At 38.5% G+C, this 23,715-nt stretch overlaps 1 protein-coding gene across 2 annotated transcripts; it reads right to left on the bottom strand.

Annotated features, from left to right (window-relative positions):
- Positions 1 to 314: 314 nt before the first annotated feature.
- Positions 315 to 23,597, bottom strand: LOC105335328 (uncharacterized). 2 transcript variants are annotated; one of them, XM_034480834.2, is made up of 7 exons: positions 23,398 to 23,597; positions 20,284 to 20,485; positions 19,686 to 19,900; positions 16,215 to 16,359; positions 12,584 to 12,756; positions 11,783 to 12,091; positions 315 to 973 (listed from the first exon to the last, which is right to left on the bottom strand). In XM_034480834.2, exons 1-7 carry the CDS (start codon positions 23,453 to 23,455, stop codon positions 597 to 599), a joined length of 1,479 nt encoding a protein of 492 aa, XP_034336725.1. In that variant the 5' UTR covers positions 23,456 to 23,597; the 3' UTR covers positions 315 to 596. The 2 variants fall into 2 exon arrangements, with proteins under 2 accessions (XP_034336725.1, XP_065934866.1); XM_066078794.1 differs by lacking the exon at positions 23,398 to 23,597 and adding an exon at positions 21,578 to 21,667.
- Positions 23,598 to 23,715: the final 118 nt, after the last annotated feature.

Below are 23,715 nucleotides of genomic sequence, written 5' to 3'. Positions count from 1 at the left end.
TAAAACTCTGTTTTCAAAATGCAGTGTTATTCACACTTCAAATCAGGGGACTTGTCAGCAACAATTCACAGTACAGTAGATGAAAAAAATTCCCAATAATATTCCTGAAAGGTTTAAATGGGACAAGCTGATCACTTCCAAGTTCCAATGGTGGAAATCAAACATATTGACGCAAGAATACTGTAAATTTATTGTTACTTGGTGTCATCAAGGGGAAAAAAGATTAGAACATGAGACCAACAAATTTCAACTGCTGATAAGCTGAATCACACATCGGCACCGTTTACAAACTATCCTTTATATACATGTAACAAGCATGCTTATTTCCTTTATGCTCACTTTTCACGTAAATTGCAAGAACAGTTGGGATTGTCAAAGAAACGCATACAAAAATGCATTACTTGACAGTAGAGCATATTGTTATTATAATATTTATGATTTTTTTTTCTATAATAGTAGTTTCATGTACATATGTTTTGTGAAATATAACGCAAGCGAGGTTTTAGTGTTCATAAAGAAAAAAAAATCCATTTTTTATAAAGATGTCGCACCTTTTTTGAATTCGATTTTATCGCCAGATTCTGTTTGTCACTTTTCTAGGACGCAGATTCTCTGGCCGAGTTGTTGCTACTGCCGTTGTTATTAAATGACCTCGCACTTGTTGACCTTATGCTGATGTTGCCACTTTTAGCTCGGGTCCTGGACCCAGCAGCAGATTTCTTCCTGTTCCATCGCTGCACTTCTTTGCCGATGGTTCCCACGTCTATTGCTACAATGGCGCCTAGAATGACTACGATTATCACGACGCCAAACGAGCCTATGGCCTGAGCAGACGGCCTGTGGTCCTGGCGCGTCTTTGTGGAGTATTTGGCGCTGTCCTTGGCTTTTATCACCGGTTGGGGATCCTCGTTTATGGGCACCTCCTGCCTTGGTGTAGTAGTAGTAGTAGTTGTTGTAGTTGTAGCAGGGTCATCTAGGGTTAAATAGGGACATATTAAGATTAATACGTAGATCACCATCACGTTTACAACGTTTTCACTTTAAACTACATGATGTTTGCTTTAATGTAAAGTAAGCAAGCGATTTGAAAATTCTCTATTTTCAGTACACAAGTGTGATAATTTGCACTTAGTTTTTAAGATATCTGCAAGAAAACGGACGAAATACATCTATGATTTTATTCAGATATCATTGCAAATGTCTAAAACACAATTTGGCATATCGTTTACCTACAATACTACAATTTTTATCAAGCATCACTTCATTGATTTTTTTTATCTAAATCTCAGAAACCCGGAGGTTATTTTCAATGTTATTTTGGCTTCATTATCTTCTTCTATTTTTTGCTTTTCCGCTTAAATGAGGTATAGAATAGGGTACTTTTTATATCCTATAACCAGGCACTATAACCAGGATGTGCGCATGCGTGAACCAACTTTCCATCGGGATCGGTAAACGATTGGGAGGAAATTCGAAAGCTATTTGGAGGAACTTCGAACTGATATATGTGCAATTTAAAAATGCGATTTTTATATGAAAAATTAGATCAGAAGTCATAAAAATGTTATGTACATTAGATTTTACACCAAAAAATTAAATAAATAATTGAGAGAACAATCAAAATCAATATTACAGGAAAACAACAGGCACTTAGCATCGGAGGGGGGGGGGGTTGGAATGGGGGCAGGGACAGGGGGACGGGACTGCCCCCCTCCAGCACACGTTTTCTCGCAGCAAATATTTTTCTTGAATTAACTTATAAAAAAGTAAATTAACATACAGTTGCATCCCCCCCCAATGTTTTTGGGACCATGTAAAATTTGAAATGAAAGAGAGGAAATAAACTGTGAAATTGAAGTTAAAGGTACACTTAGCCCTCTACCCCCACGGATTAGGATTTTCAATTATTTAAAAAGTATTTTTGAGTTGGGTTTTTTTTTCAAGGCAAGATTGGATGAGTCTGCCCTCAACCCACTTTGCTACGATGCTAGGTGCCTGAACAAAATATCATGGTTTCATTACATACATGTATGCTAGTATAAAGACTTTATGGAAACCAATATTATCTCGTGCATTGTTCCATTCACCAGGTTCTACAAACACCTTAGTCCAAAATAAATAAAAAATCCAAGACTAGGAGGGAAAGAAAGAAGAAATCTATTTTCCTTTTTTTTTTTACTCAGGAGCTATTTTGTTGGGGGGGGGGGTATTAGGGGTGAACAGGTCACTGACCCCTTGAAGATCTACCCATGACCTATCACCAGGGTCTGTATACACATAACCAGGGTCAGTATACCCATCATCATGGTCTACAGGGTCAGAGTACGTATCACCAGAGTCTGTGTGCCCATCACCAGAGTCTGTACACCCATAACCAGGGCTAGTATACCCATCACCAGGGTCTCCATACCTATCACCAGGGTCAGAGTACGTGTCACCAGAGTCTGTGTGCCCTTCACCAGGGTCTGTATACCCATAAGAGGGCCAGTATACCCATCACCAGGGTCTCCATACCTATCACCAGGGTCAGAGTACGTATCACCAGAGTCTGTGTGCCAAGCTTGGGGTAATGCTAAATGTAATGGTAATGCATTGCAATGCATTACATGTTTTCAAAGTAATGCTAGTAATGTGTAATGCCTCAAAATTAGCATTACAAGTAATGCTAATGTAATGCATTACTTTCCAAAATCTAGTGTAATGCTGGCATTACATGGCATTACTTTGCATTACTATGCATTTTTATGCATGTTCACTTTAAAAAAAATGTGATGAATAAAGGAATAGTTGAAATTGAATTTGATTAAATTTATTTTTAAAGAAGAAAGAAATAATTCTAATTGAGAAAAAAATATTTTAATTGTACATGTTTTATTAAAAAAGTTTTTTTTAAAATTCTTTTTTGAATTGTTTATATTACTAAAGATAACATCACAAGTTCATAACATTTTTAAGAGTGTTGTTATTAAGAGTTTTTAATTATTTAAACAATTTACTCCAATTAGTTTGCACTTCAATAAGAAATGTGTCAACAACACACTATGCCCCCAGGATAATCTAAGTATCAAAACAATCTATTGTTTTAAGAAGTGCTAAACACCCCAATCCCCTTACCTTCGCTATGTCACGATAGAATAGGAGACAGACATGCACCTTTAAAAGCAAAATGAATGCACTGTCCAACCATGATGAAAATCAATATCACTTCCAATATTATAACCTATTTGAAAATAATCTTACTTATTTTCTCTCTCTTTCTCGCTCTGTCTCTCTCTCTTGTATATTAATTACACTGTACATTAGTTTAGACTGATAGAATTTCGAAAATACAAGATTTATGTATTTAATCTATTATTGCACTTAATATATCCTAAGATAAAGATCGTCAAACAGTATTTTCCAGTCCAAGCTTAATTGACTGCTCCTGCAAAACATTTATTTAGTATAGCCCGGAAGATGGATGCATTTGAAAGATGAACCCTTTGAAACTTCGATCATAAAGTGCAACAGCAATCTTTTGTCTTAAAGTGTCCTCCGGAAAAAGAAATACGATTAAAATATATTAAGAAATATAACTGGGAAAAATCATCTGTTTATAAATTAATAAAATTAAGTGTCCAAAATTATAAAGATTTGTGTAATCTGGGGATATATATCTATATTTAGCTTTTAAAAACCGCAACATTATTTCATAAATTGTTTTTTGTTACGCATGTTATCCTGTGTCTCTATTTCATATCTGATATTGTATCATGCCAAATGTCTATAATATTATTTTACTTATGTAATATGTTGTTCATATTGCCACAATATGATTATATATTGAGCAAATAAAGAATGACTCTTGTTTATTCATTGAATTTGAACCTGATACTGAGCATGAAGCTGTAGATATGTTAAAGAGTGTTGTATATTTGAAACATTTGCAAAAACTCTTTATTAGCTTTACTTTTAAAAATAAAAGTAATGGTAATGGTAATGCATTACTTTACCTATGTAATGGTAATGTAATGCATTACTTCAAGAAAATCAAGTAATGGTAATGGTAATTTAATGCCCAAATTCATGAAGTAATGATAATGTAATGCATTACTTTACAATGTAATTCGCCCCAAGCCTGCTGTGTGCCCATCACCAGAGTCTGTACACCCATAACCAGGGCCAGTATACCCATCACCAGGGTCTCCATACCTATCACCAGGGTCTAAGTACGTGTCACCAGAGTTTGTGTGCCCATCACCAGGGTCTGGATACCCATAACCAGGGCCAGTATACCCATCACCAGGGTCTCCATACCTATCACCAGGGTCAGAGTACGTATTACCAGAATCTGTGTGCCAGTCACCAGAGTCTGTACACTCATGACCAGGGTTAGTATACCCATCATCAGGGTCTCAATACCTATCACCAGGGTCAGTGTACGTATCACCAGAGTCTGTGTGCCCATCACCAGGGTCTGTACGCCCATAACCAGGGTCAGTATACCCATCACCAGGGTCTCCATACCTATCACCAGGGTCAGAGTACGTATCACCAGAGTCTGTGTGCTCATCACCAGGGTCTGTACATCCGTAGCCAAAGTCAGTATATCCATCACCAACGTCTCAATACCTATCACCAGGGTCAGAGTACGTATCACCAGAATCTGTGTGCCAGTCACCAGAGTCTGTACACTCATGACCAGGGTTAGTATACCCATCATCAGGGTCTCAATACCTATCACCAGGGTCAGTGTACGTATCACCAGAGTCTGTGTGCCCATCACCAGGGTCTGTACGCCCATAACCAGGGTCAGTATACCCATCACCAGGGTCTCCATACCTATCACCAGGGTCAGAGTACGTATCACCAGAGTCTGTGTGCTCATCACCAGGGTCTGTACATCCGTAGCCAAAGTCAGTATATCCATCACCAAGGTCTCAATACCTATCACCAGGGTCAGAGTACGTATCACCAGAATCTGTGTGCCAGTCACCAGAGTCTGTACACTCATGACCAGGGTTAGTATACCCATCATCAGGGTCTCCATAGCTATCACCAGGGTCAGTGTACGTATCACCAGAGTCTGTGTGCCCATCACCAGGGTCTGTACGCCTATGACCAGGGTCAGTATACCCATCACCAGGGTCTCCAGGGTCAATGTACGTATCACCAGAGTCTGTGTGCCAGTCACCAGAGACTGTACACTCATGACCAGGGTTAGTATACCCATCATCAGGGTCTCCATAGCTATCACCAGGGTCAGTGTACGTATCACCAGAGTCTGTGTGCCCATCACCAGGGTCTGTACGCCCATAACCAGGGTCAGTATACCCATCACCAGGGTCTCCATACCTATCACCAGGGACAGAGTACGTATCACCAGAGTCTCTGTGCCTATCACCAGGGTCTGTACACCCATAACCAGGGCCAGTATATCCAATCACTAGGGTCTCCATACCTATCACCAGGGTCATTATATCCATCACTAGTGTTTGTGTGCCCAACAACGGGGTCTGTACATCCATCACCAGGGTCAGTGTACCAATCACCCGGGTCTGTACACCCATAACCAGGGTCAGTATACCCAACACCAGGGTCTTCATATCTATCACCAGGTTCAGAGTACGTATCACCAGAGTCTGTGTGTCAGTCACCAGAGTCTGTACACTCATGACCAGGGTTAGTATACATCAGGGTCTCAATACCTATCACCAGGGTCAGTGTACGTATCACCAGAGTCTGTGTGCCCATTACCAGGGTCTGTACGCCCATAACCAGGGTCAGTATACCCATCACCAGGGTCTCCATACCTATCACCAGGGTCAGAGTACGTATTACCAGAGTCTGTGTGCTCATCACCAGGGTCTGTACATCCGTAGCCAAAGTCAGTATATCCATCACCAAGGTCTCAATACCTATCACCAGGGTCAGAGTACGTATCACCAGAATCTGTGTGCCAGTCACCAGAGTCTGTACACTCATGACCAGGGTTAGTATACCCATCACCAGGGTCTCAGTACCTATCACCAGGGTCAGTGTACGTATCACCAGAGTCTGTGTGCCCATCACCAGGGTCTGTACGCCCATAACCAGGGTCAGTATATCCATCACCAAGGTCTCAATACCTATCACCAGGGTCAGAGTACGTATCACCAGAATCTGTGTGCCCATCACCAGAGTCTGTACACCCATAACCAGGGCCGGTATACCCATCACCAGGGTCTCCATACCTATCACCAGGGTCAGAGTACGTATCACCAGAGTTTGTGTGCCCATCACCAGGGTCTGTACACCCATAACCAGGGTCAGTATACCCATCACCAGGGTCTCCATACCTATCACCAGGGTCAGCGTGCGTATCACCAGAGTCTGTGTGCCCATCAGCAGGATCTGTACACCCATAACCAGGGTTAGTATACCCATCACGAGGGTCTCTATACCTATCACTAGGGTCAGAGTTCGTATCACCAGAGTCTGTGTGCCCATCACAAGGGTCTGTACGCCAATAACCAGGGTCAGTATACCCATCACCAGGGTCTCCATACCTATCACCAGGGTCAGAGTACGTATCACCAGAGTCTGTGTGCCTATCACCAGGGTCTGTACACCCATAACCAGGGCCAGTTTACCCATCACCAGGGTCTCCATACCTATCACCAGGTTCACTATATCCATCACTAGAGTTTGTGTGCCCAACAACGGGGTCTGTACACCCATCACCAGGGTCAGTATACCAATCACCCGGGTCTGTACACCCATAACCAGGGTCAGTATACCCATCACCAGGGTCTTCATATCTATCACCAGGATCAGAGTGCGTATCACCAGAGTCTGTACACCCTTAACCAGGGTCAGTATACCCATCACCAGGGTATGTACACCCATAACCAGGGTCAGTATACCCATCACCAGGGTATGTACACCCATAACCAGGGTCAGCATACCCATCACCAGGGTCTCACTACCTATCACCAGGGTCAGAGTACGTATCACCAGAGTCTGTGTGCTCATGACCAGGGTCTGTACATCCGTAGAAAAAGTCAGTATACCCATCACCAGGGTATCAATACCTATCACCAGGGTCATAATGCCTATCACCAGAGTCAGAGTACGTATCACCAGAACTGTAAACATATCACCTGGGTCATTATACCTTTTAGTAGGGTTAGTGTTCGTAGTACTAGGGTCTGTGTGCCCATTATCATGGTCTGTATATTCATAACAAAGGTCAGTTTACCCTTCACCAGGGTCTTAATACTTTTCACCAGGATAGTGTACGCATCAATAGGGTCTGTGTGCCCATCACCAGGGTCAGTATACCTAACACAACAGTCAGTGCACTTATCATTAGGGTTTGTATATCCATTACCTGAGTCAGGTAATACTGACCCTGTTGATAAGTAGAGTGACCCTGGTGATAGGTATCCTGATCCTGGTGAAGATTACACATACCTTGGTGATACGTACACTCATGATCCTTGTGATAGGTATACTGATGGTGATGGTTATACTTACCCTGGTTATAGATTTTGAGATTCTGGTGTTACGTATGCTGACCTTATAATATCTACACTTTTGTGTATACCGACTCTGGTGATGGATACATACTGAGCCCTGTGATTGGCTACAGACCCTTGTGATACGTACACTGACTCTGTCGATAGGTATACTGACCCTGGTGATAGAGAATGTGAGAGATATACTGGTGATAAATGTACTGACTCTTGTGATAGGTATACTGACCTTGGAGATGGGCCCTCAGACCCACGGATGCGTAAACTGACACGGCCGTTAGGTAAACTAACTCTGGTGATAGGTAATAGGTACAGTTATCCTGGTGAAAGTCTACTGATCAAAGTCGTGGATGTACAAACCCTGATGATAAGTGCACTGACTGTTGTGATAGATATACTGACCCTAATGATGGGCACACAGACCCTATTGATTCGTAAACTATTCCTGGTGATAAGTATTTAGACCTTGGTGATGGGCATACTGGCCCTGGTTATGGGTGTACAGACTCTGGTGATGGGCACACAGATTCTGGTGATACGTACTCTGACCCTGGTGATAGGTATGATGACCCTGGTGATGGGTATACTGACACTGGTTATGGGTGTACAGACTCTGGTGATGGGCACACAGACTCTGGTGATACGTACTCTGACCCTGGTGATACGTATGGAGACCCTGGTGATGGGTATACTGACCCTGGTTATGGGTGTACAGACTCTGGTGACTGACACACAGACTCTGGTGATACGTACTTTGACCCTGGAGACCCTGGTGATGTGTAACTGACCCTGGTAATGTGTATACAGACCCTGGTGATAGGTCATGGATAGATCTATTAGGGGTCAGTGACATGTTCACCCCTTATACCCCCCCCCCCCCTCCCCCAAACAAAATAGCTCCTGAGTAAAAGAAAAAAAATATAGATTTCACCCTCTCCCCCTCCTTGTCTTGGATTTTTTTATTGTTGGTTATGTGTATACTGACACTTGTGATGGGCACACAGACTCTGGTGATACGTACACTGACCCTGGTGATAGCTATGGAGACACTGATGATGGGTATTCTAACCCTGGTCATGAGTGTACAAACTCTGGTGACAGACACACAGACTCTGGTGATACGTACTCTGACCCTGGAGACCCTGGTGATGGGTATACTGACCCTGGTCATGGGTGTACAGACCCTGGTGATAGGCACACAGACTCTGGTGATACGTACTCTGACCCTGGTGATAGGTATGGAGACCCTGGTGATGGGTATACTGACCCTGATTATTGGTGTACAGACTCTGGTGATGGGCACACAGACTCTGTTGATACGTACTCTGACCCTGGTGATAGGTATGGAGACCCTGGTGGTGGGTATACTGACCCTGGTTATTGGTGTACAGACTCTGGTGATGGGTACACAGATTCTGGTGAGACGTACTCTGACCCTGGTAATAGGTATTGAGACCCTGGTGATCGGTATACTGGCCCTGGTTATGAGTGTACAGACTCTGGTGATGGGCACACAGATTCTGGTGATACGTACTCTGACCCTGGTGATAGGTATGGAGACCCTGTTGATGGGTATACTGGCCCTGGTTATGGGTAAACAGACAATGGTGATGGGCACACAAACTCTGGTGACACGTACTCTGACCCTGGTGATAGGTATGGAGACCCTGGTGATGGGTATACTGGCCCTGGTTATGGGTGTACAGATTCTGGTGATGGGCACACAGACTCTGGTGATACGTACGTTGACCCTGGTGATAGGTATGAAGACCCTGGTGATGGGTATACTGGCCCTGGTTATGGGTGTACAGACTCTGGTGAAGGGCACACAGACTCTGGTGATACGTACTCTGACCCTGGTGATAGGTATGGAGGCCCTGGTGATGGGTATACTGACCTTGGTTATGGGTATACAGACCCTGGTGATGGGCACACAAACTCTGGTGGCACGTACTCTGACCCTGGTGATAGGTATGGAGACCCTGGTGATGGGTATACTGGCCCTGGTTATGGGTTTACAGACTCTGGTGATGGGCACACAGACTCTGGTGACACGTACTCTGACCCTGGTGATAGGTATGGAGACCCTGGTGATGGGTATACTGACCCTGGTTATGGGTATACAGACCCTGGTGATGGGCACACAAACTCTGGTGACATGTACTCTGACCCTGGTGATAGGTATGGAGACCCTGGTGATGGGTATACTGGCCCTGGTTATGGGTGTACAGACTCCGGTGATGGGCACACAGACTCTGGTGATACGTACTCTGACCCTGGTGATAGGTATGGAGACCCTGGTGATGGGTATACTGACCCTGGTTATGGGTATCCAGACACTGGTGATGGGCACACAAACTCTGGTGACACGTACTCTGACCCTGGTGATAGGTATGGAGACCCTGGTGATGGGTATACTGGCCCTGGTTATGGGTTTACAGACTCTGTTGAAGGGCACACAGACTCTGGTGATACGTACTCTGACCCTGGTGATAGGTATGGAGACCCTGTGATGGGTATACTGGCCCTGGTTATGGGTGTACAGACCCTGGTGATGGGCACAGAGACTCTGGTGATACGTTCTCTGACCCTGGTGATAGGTATGGAGATCCTGGTGATGGGTATACTGACCCTGGTTATGGGTATCCAGACCCTGGTGATGGGCACACAAACTCTGGTGACACGTACTTAGACCCTGGTGATAGGTATGGAGACCCTGGTGATGGGTATACTGGCCCTGGTTATGGGTGTACAGACTCTGGTGATGGGCACACAGACTCTGGTGATACGTACTCTGACCCTGGTGATAGGTATGGAGACCCTGGTGATGGGTATACTGGCCCTCTTATGGGTATACAGACCCTGGTGAAGGGCACACAGACTCTGGTGATACGTACTCTGACCCTGGTGATAGGTATGGAGACCCTGTTATGGGTATACTGGCCCTGGGTATGGGTGTACAGACCCTGGTGATGGGCACACAGACCCTGGTGATACGTTCTCTGACCCTGGTGATAGGTATGGAGACCCTGGTGATGGGTATACTGACCCTGGTTATGGGTGTACAGACTCTGGTGATGGGCACACAGACTCTGGTGATACGTACTCTGACCCTGGTGATAGGTATGGAGACCCTGGTGATGGGTATACTAGCCCTGGTTATGGGTGTACAGACTCTGGTGATGGGCACACAGACTCTGGTGATACGTACTCTGACCCTGTATACCATGATGATGGGTATACTGACCCTGGTTATGTGTATACAGACCCTGGTGATAGGTCATGGGTAGATCTTCAAGGGGTCAGTGACCTGTTCACCCCTAATACCCCCCCCCCCCAACAAAATAGCTCCTGAGTAAAAAAAAAAAGGAAAATAGATTTCTTCTTTCTTTCCCTCCTAGTCTTGGATTTTTTATTTATTTTGGACTAAGGTGTTTGTAGAACCTGGTGAATGGAACAATGCACGAGATAATATTGGTTTCCATAAAGTCTTTATACTAGCATACATGTATGTAATGAAACCATGATATTTTGTTCAGGCACCTAGCATAGTAGCAAAGTGGGTTGAGGGCAGACTCATCCAATCTTGCCTTGAAAAAAAAACCCAACTCAAAAATACTTTTTAAATAATTGAAAATCCTAATCCGTGGGGGTAGGGGGCTAAGTGTACCTCTAACTTCAATTTCACAGTTTATTTCCTCTCTTTCATTTCAAATTTTACATGGTCCCAAAAACATTGGGGGGGGGGATGCAACTGTATGTTAATTTACTTTTTTATAAGTTAATTCAAGAAAAATATTTGCTGCGAGAAAACGTGTGCTGGAGGGGGGCAGTCCCGTCCCCCTGTCCCTGCCCCCATTCCAACCCCCCCCCCCCCCCCCCCTCCGATGCTAAGTGCCTGTTGTTTTCCTGTAACATTGATTTTGATTGTTATCTCAATTGTTTATTTAATTTTTTGGTGTAAAATCTAATGTACATAACATTTTTATCACTTCTGATCATATTTTTCATATAAAAATCGCATTTTTAAATTATATCAGTTCGAAGTTCCTCCAAATAGCTTTCGAATTTCCTCCCAATCGTTTACCGATCCCGATGGAAAGTTGGTTCACGCATGCGCACATCCTGGTTATAGTGCCTGGTTATAGGATATAAAAAGTACCCTATTCTATACCTCCTTAAATCCTACAGTTTAATTTTCAACACTAAACTTCTCCAACTTAAATAATTTACAGTATCGTAATCGCATATAAAGCAAGTCTAAGTTTAGATAAAAACAAACATACTCGTTGTTGGAATCGAAGATGACGTCACATCAGAAGAGGACCAATAGGAGCAGACTGGCGATGACGTGTATGTGACGGTGGCAGTGATGTTAATAGTTATGATTTCAGTAACTGTGATGTTGATAGTTGTTGTAACGTTATAAATAACAGTGAAGTTATTTTGAGGAGTGATTGGGTCTGTTGTTACAACATTCTGTGGTGTTGTTGTGTGTTCAGCTGTTGTTGTGTCCTCAGCTGTCGTTGTTTCGGTTGTCGCTTCAGCAGTCGTTGTAAATTCATCAGTTGTGGGTTGATAAGTTGATAATGGGTCTGAAAATTGATTTCATTCTCTTTTGAATATTTTCGGTGCTAAGTAAAAGAAGTGTATTGTTCATGTACTTACGTGTGATTTAATTAAATATTTTAATAATTTGTTTTTACAAAATCTCTCATAAAAAAATTACTTCTTAATTACTTTCCTTTATCAAGTTTATGGGAGGTTAAAAATACATTGTTTGCCCATATCGAGCTTAAATGGAAATATCAATATAAGATTCTTTCACTTATTATTTCTCGGACAACATAATGTATTGATAAAATTTTCTAAAGTTTCAATTTAAAAAAAATCTATTTTCTTCTGTTACCATTAACAATCAACGCTTAAACCCATAGTTACATTTTAAAAAGCTGATAACAAGTATATAGTAAATAATGTCCAATTAAAATATGATAAGGTACAAAATGGTCTTTATGTCCTTGATGTAAAAATATTTAAAAAAATACCCCCTCAACCCCCCCCCCCTCCCCCTCCCCTTTATTTACCTCCACATGTGACGATGGTGTTCTTTGAGTGATCGGTTTGAGTTGAGAGTTTTGCACCGTCAGCTAGACATTCCGACAAGTTCGCATAGACGCCATTACAATCGACCTTCTCATACCAGATCTTGCCCGTCCCACAACTCGCAGAGTCAAGGCACTCGGCTCCTCTACTGACTCTGTCAAAAGGGAAGATATAAATTAAGGTAAAGATCTAATATATGAAAGAACATAAGGTCCATAAATTAAGGATCGAAATCTTTCAATGATGCTTCATATAGATAGGGTCTTATCAAAGTTTTGGTATACACAATGAAAATTTATGTATTTAATTGTAATCAAAGTACTGAAGAACTGACGGGAGTTGATTTTGTTGATGTTTATTTATTTTAAAATCAATGATATGTTATTTTGCATGACAAGTGCATGTAGTTTCTAATTTGTATTTGAATGATGCACATTTTTATGATATGACTTTTTGGACTTTTTAGACAAGAATGTCGAGAAACCCCCATATGAATCATGTTAAATAATATTTAAACATAAAATTAATTCAATCAAACTATGTATCAGTAATAGAAATATTTCTCGAAAATTGTATGGATCCAAGCAATATTGAACTCTAGTCTCGTTCAAATAAAAGCTCGGCTGACACCGTAAATCTCCGACAAGCAAAGGAGATTCTCTGCTTGTCGGAGATTTACGGAGACAGCCGAGCGTCGAGTTGAACGAGACTATATTGAACTCTGGCGTAGGAATACATACGACTACAAAAAATATCTTAATTCTTCATACCATTTAAAATCTGACTATTTTAAAGGTATTTATAAATAAGATTCCTTGAAAAGCAATGCTTTAGCATACATTACATCGAATTTATCAATTATTTTCAAGAACTTAGTGTTGTCAGCGGCGATGATTTGTGCTGGGGTCCAAACACTGTTTCACTTTCGGTTTGTCAGAGTAACTGCATAGGAGAGTTGATTAAAACCAACTCCCAAAAATGATTTGGGGAAAGAGAATAAAATATATCAAATAGAAGTCTATTTATTTTCTAAACTTAGAATTTCTTCGAAAAAAACCCCAGTCCGAACTGTTTGTTAATTACATTTGTATTGGAAAAAGCTTCTATCTATGCAGTAGCCAGATTTCAGGGAGAGAAAAGCTTCTTTACAGTCCATGTTTATGTATACAATTGCAAATAGGAGAACAGGTTACATTTTGCGTGAAAGGCAAGTGTACCGTTCTAAATGTAAACAAAAAGTAGGATCGGATAGTATAGACCGGAACTTAAGCATGCTAGCGTATTCATTTTGAACTGGGAATCATGGAGAAGAATGGGATAATTTGGAATGCCAAATACTTTTGCTTGCATTTTTAGAATTAAAATTCGATTCAACGGATACTTGAGTGCGTTTCCCATGCAGCAAGATCACCAGATTGATTTCAGAACATAAGAATTAATAAGCAAAAGAAAATATTTATTTTACCACAAGTTATAGAACCATTTTAACAAGACCTTGGACTTTCAGTAGGACGTAGCTATCTATTTCTTGCGTCAAAACAAGTTAAAAATGACGCGGTTTCAAGCGAAATATGCACTGATTGCGTAGTCTTAGCTTAAATGCCATACAAATCTTGTTGATTTCAAAGAGACAGAGCTGAATGGCTGACAATGAAATAGACAGACATACGTCACATTGCTGTTTAACACAACTACCCAAAGTCCAAGCTCTTGTTAAAATGGTTCTAATACATTCAATAATGTATTCACTAAACTCATATTGACGGTAGATATATATTAATTCTGATCAGGCATATCCAAAAAGAAATGGCCATCGAGGTGATGCTATGGGCATTTGGAGGTATAAAGCAAGACAGTTTTTGTTTGCGTTTTACAGGAATGTACAGTCATTTGGGGGTACTTTCACAACTTGGGTGCAAAATATGTAAATCGTATATTTATATTATAAATGGTTTTATCATCAAGTGAAAGCATATTATACAGGAAAACAAATCTTTGTCACAACATTTTTGTGTCTTTGAAATTACTGTAGCGACTTAAACAATATTTCTTATGACACCGCCACTTCAGTGTATTGCGGGCCACTTCTTGGAACGATTATTTCAAATCAGTAAGTAAACTGGCACGTACAAGAAAGCCCGACAAAAATAATATTTCAACGATTAAGTTTACCTGACTTCCTCGACGTCCAAAAATAGTAAAGTTATAATCGTTTTAATAGTCAATGCTTTTGACTACTTTGAATTCAATAACACCCATGTGCAACGTTTACGTATACATTGCAATCTTAAAACACTTAGGAAACGTTTCATCTGTGATTCTTCAAGTAGCATGTACAAGCGATAAGACCAAAATTAATCCATAGCCAGATACATGTACAAAGTTCGTCTTTTATAACACAGACATTCTAATTATCATCGTTTTGCCAAAAAGAAAAACAATTTAACGAAAATTATCCAAGCTATGTGTCTGGTGAGTCCTGATGCATGCAATATATTAACTCTACTGTAGTTCTTTGGATTCTTCTCAACACTGTACTTAAAAGAATAATTGTCATTGATTTAATCGTGTACGGTTATTGTATACACGCGTGATTTGATGTACCCCAACAATTAAGGCCTTAGGGGGTTGAAAGTGCATGAATAATTAGTCAACATTCGATAGGTTTTGTGATAGGCCTTAACAGTTCTTAAAGGCTTTATAAAATTATCGATTTATCACCATACATGTACAGGTTGACAATTTTCTTCGATTCATTAAGGTTACAACATAGAGGAGAACTATTAAACAGTGTTTTCATGCAGCAAATCCCCTCATTAAGGTCAGCGAGTACATTAAATTAAGAAGCAAAAATTTTCAATAATGTATATATTATTTCCTATTAGGATTCTGTATATACACAAGTAAGCTTTATTATACATGCATACACTGCTGATGACGACTGTGATGGTTTTATTCCATTGCAGTTGCGTAGAAAAATGCGCAAATGATCATTTGAAAATGGACTAAAACACAAGTAAATACTGTAAACGTATTATATTTGGCGTGTACGATATTTGGCGGAAATTAGTTTTTGAACAAGTTGGCGTAGATTTGAATTAGCGTATTCCTGTATGTGACTATTCTTATACATATATGCATGGCATTTAGCGGTGTACCTGATTTTGCGGAGGCCCCATTCCGCCAAAAGCGCTAAATAGAATACACAGCCAAATGTAATACGTTTACAGTATGCTCTCGATCGTGATTTAATCACAGGGACTCCGAACTATCATAAAGATATGTCAACCATATACTATCAAAACATTTTTTAATATACGGACGCAATTTATAATACGCTTATTAAGATGGGGGGGGGGGGGCGCTTATGGATTTTACATGAACCTACAAACACGTCGTTACTTTCAATGGCGATTAAATGTAATATCAATGTGCTTCATGTAAAGTAATTGAATTTCATTAATAATTTGTCGACCAAAATAAAAAAAAAACTTTTTTCACAAAATAAACAATAATGAATAAAATATCAACCAAAGTGGTGTTTATATTAAAAAAAAATCCTCGACGCTTCATTATACTCGTTATGTCTAACCAAGGCACTGGAACACTCACGAATGTCCTAGGTCGTTACAGATGATGGCCACAGTGTTTGGGAACTCCGAGTCCCTCAGGGGTCCCCACATGTAGTTCCAGAAAATCTCCACTCGTCCCGACATAGGAGTAGCGTCTACTGGGATCAAAACCGTCGGAAGCTTCCCTGACGTGTACAAAAAAGACAAAAGTGAAATAAAGTAAAAACAAATACAGTCACAACATCTAATTTATAATGCTTTATATGTAAAAATTCACAGAAGTGATCATATAGTATATACTATCTACTACATCAATTGGAACTCTGACCAAATTGTATGTGCTGGTAAATAAGGGAAAACTTTTATTTTGACTTTTATGCGGTAATCATTACAGTCGGGCACGTGAACAAATCTAACAAAGTCGAAGGCTTTTATGGTCAATTTAATCACGTGCCAACTGTAATGATCAACCCTATGCATTAAAAAAAAAATAAGAATGATTCTTTGGGAGGGGGGAGCGTTTACAACATGCGTGAAACTACAGATGTATTGTAAACGAAAAATAAGTTTGAATACGGTTATTTACAGGGCAGGGCGTGAAACATAGTTCCCAGCATTACTTACTTAATCAAATCTTTAACATGTCATGTTTCACAAGCTATGTAAAACCGAATGAAAATAACAAAACGCAATGAATGTCATACAAAGATAATTATCCTTTAACGTTGATACATGAACACGGGGAGGTAAAATATTGACCCCCAACTATATCAATATAATAAACATCAGAATATGCCACATCCATTACAAATGAAAGTTGTTATAGACACACATTTAATCTTTGTCTCACCTTGACCCAAATTTTTTGAAAGCATCTTAAAATGATAATGGTAAATATAGTTCAGCAGTTTGTTTAGATTTACTACTGAAATCAATCTGGTTCATCAGAACGATTCTTTTCGCCACAGTAAAATATAATGAAAGTATTTTCTATGGAAATCGATAGAAATGCATTGAGTCGGGTACTTTATACCAACAATGTTGTCTAATGGTCACAGATTTGACAGAATGTAGACAAACTGTCAATGTATCAAGCATTTTGAATTAATTTTTTTTCAATTTAGATTTACAAATATTTTTAGATCATTTTTACAATTAATACTCTTTTAAAATTTTAAAAAGTTATCGCTACTCATAAAATGTTCCTGCTGTATTCAAACTCAGGGTCCGCGAGTCAGTAATCCGAATCTATCACCCATTGCGCTACAGAGATTGGCATCCAAAAAATGATGATGAGAGCAGTTTCACGATGGGTTGAAATCGTCATCTTGTGACGTACTTTTGATTAAAAGTAACACGCACGGGGTGTCGAGGACCCTTACAGCAAAATTACGACTGATGCTTGAAAAAAAAAACCAACAGCAGAAAGTATAAACTTATCTAATTTTTAGATCTAAAGATGATGCCCCTATAAACATTCTTTCACGGAGGAATTAAGAATTATACCCGTGCATCGATTGATGTTTCAATCCGGTGATATTAACTTTTAATCCTCAGTTCGTTATAAATATACATCAAACAAACCAATCGTTACCAGGCACCCTTCGTTTCCGGAAGCTGCAGGACAGAAGCAACAGTTTCGGAATGGAAAATAATCGTCGCAAAGAAATAGTTCTCTGTTCGCCCAGTCAATTTATGTTTCATTAAATACGCGTTCCTTTCTTTGCTTTCAGTGTAACGACCCCTTTGCTTAAAAAATCTATTCGGTTTAAAAGATCACTCACAGACTTTGTAATGGGTTTGGCGACAAAATTAATTCATTTTAACTGTATCCTAATACGTGCTTCTGCACTGACAGCATTATAGGGTTCTGAACATAATTTCATGTTTTTGAGATATATACCGGCAATTCAACTGCTCGTTTCTATACTTATGGTTGTTCCGCTGCTTTTATTGTTAATTTTATATAATTCAAAATGCTATCTTATCTATTATACACGTATCTGTACGCCTCTTCAGATTTGAAGAATGGTATTTTCGCTAGGTAAAACACCGAATAATTTATTACATGTATAATAATAAACACAAACTATGTAAAACAATCCTATTTGAGTTTTGGCGATTCGATTTGTAAGGTTTGTTTTAATTTATGACATTCTTACTTTTTGGGGAGAAGATAAAAAGACTCTAATTAAAGCATTTGCTGTCCGGATAAGTCAACAAAAATATTTTCCTCTACATATCAACATTATGGTGTGAAATTTGAATTTACCGGGTGGCAGTAAATACAAAATTTACAACATGACAACTAATACAAAATTTACAACATGACAACTAGTTGTAATGTTGTAAATTTTGTATTTACTGCCACCCGATAAATTCAACATTAACAACATGACATTTGATTGAATTTCCAACTTTTTTGCTTGAACTATTTTTTTGTAAATGTAACAGTATATATCATATCACATGCAAACTGGGCACAAACATACAAGTACAGTTGTTAATGTATGAACTAGAAGTTTTCATATAAATATATAAGATTAGGACATTTAAATGTATTCAGTATCAGATATATCAAATATTGAAATTATTTTGAATAAAATGAATGTTATCTTGATATGTAAAACAAGAGAATGATTAAATAGAATTTGTTAATTAAATAGAAAGAAGCGCAGTAAGAGGCAATTAAAATTAAAACAAAGCCATGGAATTCGTAGATTTTGATCATGCCTTTATCTACATGGCTTTGATAAAGACCACTTATTAAAAGACATTTGTCTGAAATTGAAAAAACTTATCGTAATAGCAACAGAAGTTAAAGTTGGAAATTCCAAGGTTAAGGTTGGAATTTTCAAATTTCAATATTAAAAGTGGAAAATCCAAGATTAAATTTGGAAATTCCAAGATTAAAGTTTAAAATAATCAACTTCAAACATAGAAATTCCAATATCAAATTTGAAAATTCCAACTTTAAAGTTGGAATTTAAAAGACAAAATTCCAACGTGGCACTAATACGCTTCCGTAGCTCATCTCCCTCTAACTAAATTACTGAATGTATATTCCCAATAGGCAATTACGTGTAACTATTTGATAGAAAATAGGTAAAATGCGACTCATTTTATCAAGGTCAAAAAGTCAATTGAGATTGATTCTTTCTGGTAGATATTAAACAAAATATGACAATAAATCGGATAGTTCCCCTCCCAAACAATTGATTGTGTTTAAATTGCAGATGTTGACTGATTTCCAATACATATTTTTAGAGTATTTTTTTTCTATTTTATCAAACAGTATTGTTTGAACTATGCCCAAATACAATTGTTATAGTGCACCTTTACAAGGAACGGTAAACACTGCGAAAGGAAATACGTAAAATTTAATCATATGTGTCTGAAACCATACAACGTGTCATCGAACGTTATCGAATGGGATTCTGAATGCAAGTTTCTTTAGTGCAACCATACCACACACTAACCGTTGTAGGGAAAATGCAAAATTTATCGTTACCTGGCGTAGGTACAATGTATTCACAGATGTAATGACATAGCTGGTCACAGGTGTTGGTGTGCCACACCCACACCCCTCCCTCATTGGCGTACACGGTACACGTGCCCCCTGTGACTGAGCCCCATCTGTCCCACGGTCCCAGAGGTTCACTGTTTAGCTGTGTGAATACGTACTCTCCGTTTACATCAGTAAGACCGGTGTAATATTCATGACCTCTGGAAAAAATATACACGTATGTAGTAGATACTTTAAAGTCACTGAATTTAGGCACCATATTCAAAGAAGCTGTTAGAGTCGCGATTTCTGCTCTTTGTGAGGTTGTTATTTTTTTTAATAAAACGAATACTCAGATTTAAAATTAAAACGCAAAAATGTGATTAAAAACACATAGAGAGTGTGGTAATATGTTTCAGAAATTACGCATATCAATTATCGTTATATTGAAATATTTTGAGTAAAAAACAATTCTTTACATGGACCGAGCGATCAAGGCTTACTCAGGAAAGACACAACAATTTGAAAGAAATATAAGTAAGATTTTCTAAATTCTTTAGTCCAGTCTTTTAAAATCATGTCAAGATAACTCGAATAGTCTTACACTGACAAAAGTCCATCGGCGAAAAAGTTGTGAATTTCCAGGTTGTAGACATTGACCACCGTGGATCCATTTAGGAAAGCTTCACACCCCGCAGTGGCGGACGTGAAGTTTCCCGCGGTGGTACCTACACGGTAACAAATGTTCTTATAGGACGGATGCTGGGTCCAATTTGGGGGACAGGTCACATCGATGTTGATCATTACTGTAAAAAGATATAACATAACGAATTTCAGTATTACACAATCTACGGTAGACAAATAACGGAGATGGAAGTGAAAAAGCCCTCCATTTTATATCAATTTGCCTCACTTCTAAAGGTGACTTGAATATAGTTATTAATAATGTCATGATGACGATAATGATTATGTCATGATGACGATAATGATGATAACCATCATCATGATCATCATCCTCATCATCATCATGATCAAACTTTAAATCTAGTACAATGTATTAGTATTGATATATCAACCACGATATTGTTATTGTACAGAAAAAGGCTATACTGGACATAGGATCAGTCAGCGTAAAATTTTTGTTTTGATTTCCTCTTGTTTATTTTTTTTCTTTATGAAATATTTAAAAAAAATGGAACAAAAATTGAAAGAGAAAGAAAAACTAAAGAAATACATATACATGTATATAAACAAAAACTTACGCACGCACCAACAGATACTAAAGAATCGACTGACAATACAGTGAAAAGGGATTAAAGGATTTTGATGCCTAGTTGCAGTGTTTTGCCTTGTATTTGTTAAGAAAGGGAATAAAAATTGAAAACGGTAACCACATATGATGCAAATGTATTTATTGTCTACTGGAAGTCATGTGGCAATTTACTTTCCCCTTTACCCAAATTGCACTCTGAAAAAGAAGTGTTGCTTCTTTTTACATTGATAGAAATTGATGCGCCGAGTCGATTGTAATGAAATTAGTTCTATATGGGTCTAAATCCCTGTCTGAATCTTTGATTTGACCCAGTCAATTGTATTACTATGAGAACTTGTTCCTGCAATAAAGTACATGTATATCGCATACTATAATAACAACAATGTATCTGGCTGTAAAAAAATATGGAGGACCCCATTCCGTTAATTGCTATCGTTTTTGCTTTCAACGGAATATCAGCGGACAAGTGTTTTTTACTACATGTATTCTGTTTTACAATAATTTACATGTATTTACAAAACTATATAAGGCATGCTGAATTCGTACTTTACAATGAAATATTAATGTATTAAACACTGAGATTCATAAAAATGATTTGTAAGTACGTGCTTAGTGCTTCAATTACCTACGTCACCGGACATTTCTTTCTTGGAGCGCACTTAAATTGGCAGTCCTTTACTTGTGTTAATGTGTTAAACACAGGAATTGTTTAAAGCCTACCAATCTAAAATGTATATAAACATCTGGAAACAATAGATATACACCAAAGGGACTTGGGCCTGACATTTTTTAAAATTTGCGTTCCTCGCGGGCAATAATTGCTTTTGGACCCAAAAAGCGCGCGGGCTTTTAGGCGAAAATGTTGATTTAAGAAAAATTGACTTCGTTTACAATCAGCTCATCTTTAAATAATTTACTATTGATTCATTTTCATAAATAAGTGGTACTTAGTTGATAGAGCAAAACAGTTTGATCGAAAGACAAAAAGTTAGGTGCATCGGTCCAATAGAAAGATAAAAAAGATGAACAACAATATGAATTAGAAAAATAACGGTGGTTTGAAGGAAAGTAATTAAAACTAATGAGTAATAATTTCCATAGAAAAAAGCAGAATACAGCTACATGTAGTTGCAGTTGTTTTTCTCGCATAATATTGGAAATTCAAAGACGGTGTTGTCTAGAGCCAAAGCCTCTTTTCTAACGCTTGAATAAAAAAAATGTTATGTTTAAGACTCAGGATCCACACCTGATGCGATTTTTTAAAAGTTTGGGACTCTCGATTATCTGAATCCACATTTGATATTTTCAAAATATTCTTCCCCTCAAAAGGGTACTACTTATTAGCATATAGCAGAATGGTATTAATCTTTTTTTCTATTTTTTACATGTTACATTTAGGTACCTGCTTGCTTCTAACAAATAATGACTCGCGTTTCTACAGTTGCGATTTATTTAATTTTGATAATCGCCAGACGATATTATCTTACAAGAAAAAAATCCCTTTGTTAGATTGCTATCTTTGATTTTAAAATATAGTTAGATTCTAAATGGTACGAACAATTTAGATATTTTTGTAGTCGTATGTACATTCCTACGCCAGAGATGTAGCGTTTGGAATCAAGGACAGAATATCCAATCTAAAGATAGAACCAGTACTGGCGTAGACTAGACTTTATTATCATTTGTTTGTTAAAAATTGTTTTGATGTACTTTTCTTAAAATATTTCGATTACTGATACATAAATCCACCGTAGAGTTTGATGTCGTTAATTCTATCCTTGAGTATAACACAACGTGATTCAGTTGGGGTTTTCCGTCTATAGCTCAGAATTCTTGTCGGAAAAGTCCAAGAATTCATATTTGAAAAAAATAGGTCTAATTATTCAAATAGAGCTAAATAACTACTTGCCATGCGAAATAACATATCGTTGATATCAAAATAAATAATAGATCTAATCTTTTTATCAAAATCAATCCATATTTAAACAATAAAATGTGTTCTTGGTTATTCATACGGGGTATAAAGGTGGCGACTTTGCATAAAATCAAAGTACTAAAATACGTATACTGACGGGAGTTGATTTTATTGTCAGACATTTTTATGTGATAGTAATTTAGGAGGAAAAACCTGTCTTTACATTTTACACTTGGGAATAACAATAAATCTGACATTCATAATTTTTTTTTGCATAATTTGATAATTAATATTGTCATTATAGATATCTAAACGTTGTCACTGGACGGAAAATGGGAGACGGAAATTCAATGATGTTTATACTAAAATAAAATGTGCTTTTTAAAATTTAGAGAGAGAGAGAGAGAGAGAGAGAGAGAGAGAGAGAGAGAGAGAGAGAGAGAGAGAGAGAGAGAGAGAGAGAGAGAGAGAGAGAGAGAGAGAGGGGGGGGGGGGTATCGGTATGGTAAATAAAAGGATATTTTTTTTACCTGAATTTGTGGTAGATGATGATAATATCACCATAATCAGGAGACGAATCCGTGACATCACTTTGTCAACTCCGAACGCAGCGATACCTCACCATCACTGCAAAACTAATTCCTATCAGCGTGTACAACAGAGAATCCATAATGTAAAAAAAAATGACGCACAGATTCGTTTAAAATTCACAATCATAACCTGTTCAATAATGCTTTAGCTCATACAAACACATTAGAAATTCCGGAAAAGCAAAGCGTTTAATATTTTTTTATAAGCTGTCCAACAATGCGCATGGAAGGTACCCACATGTCTTAAAAATTGATCTT

Source organism: Magallana gigas, chromosome 3, assembly GCF_963853765.1.
Source record: "Magallana gigas chromosome 3, xbMagGiga1.1, whole genome shotgun sequence".
NCBI lineage: Eukaryota > Metazoa > Mollusca > Bivalvia > Ostreida > Ostreidae > Magallana > Magallana gigas.
Note: the sequence above shows the minus strand (reverse complement) of the source record. Positions and strands in the feature narration are given on the sequence as shown.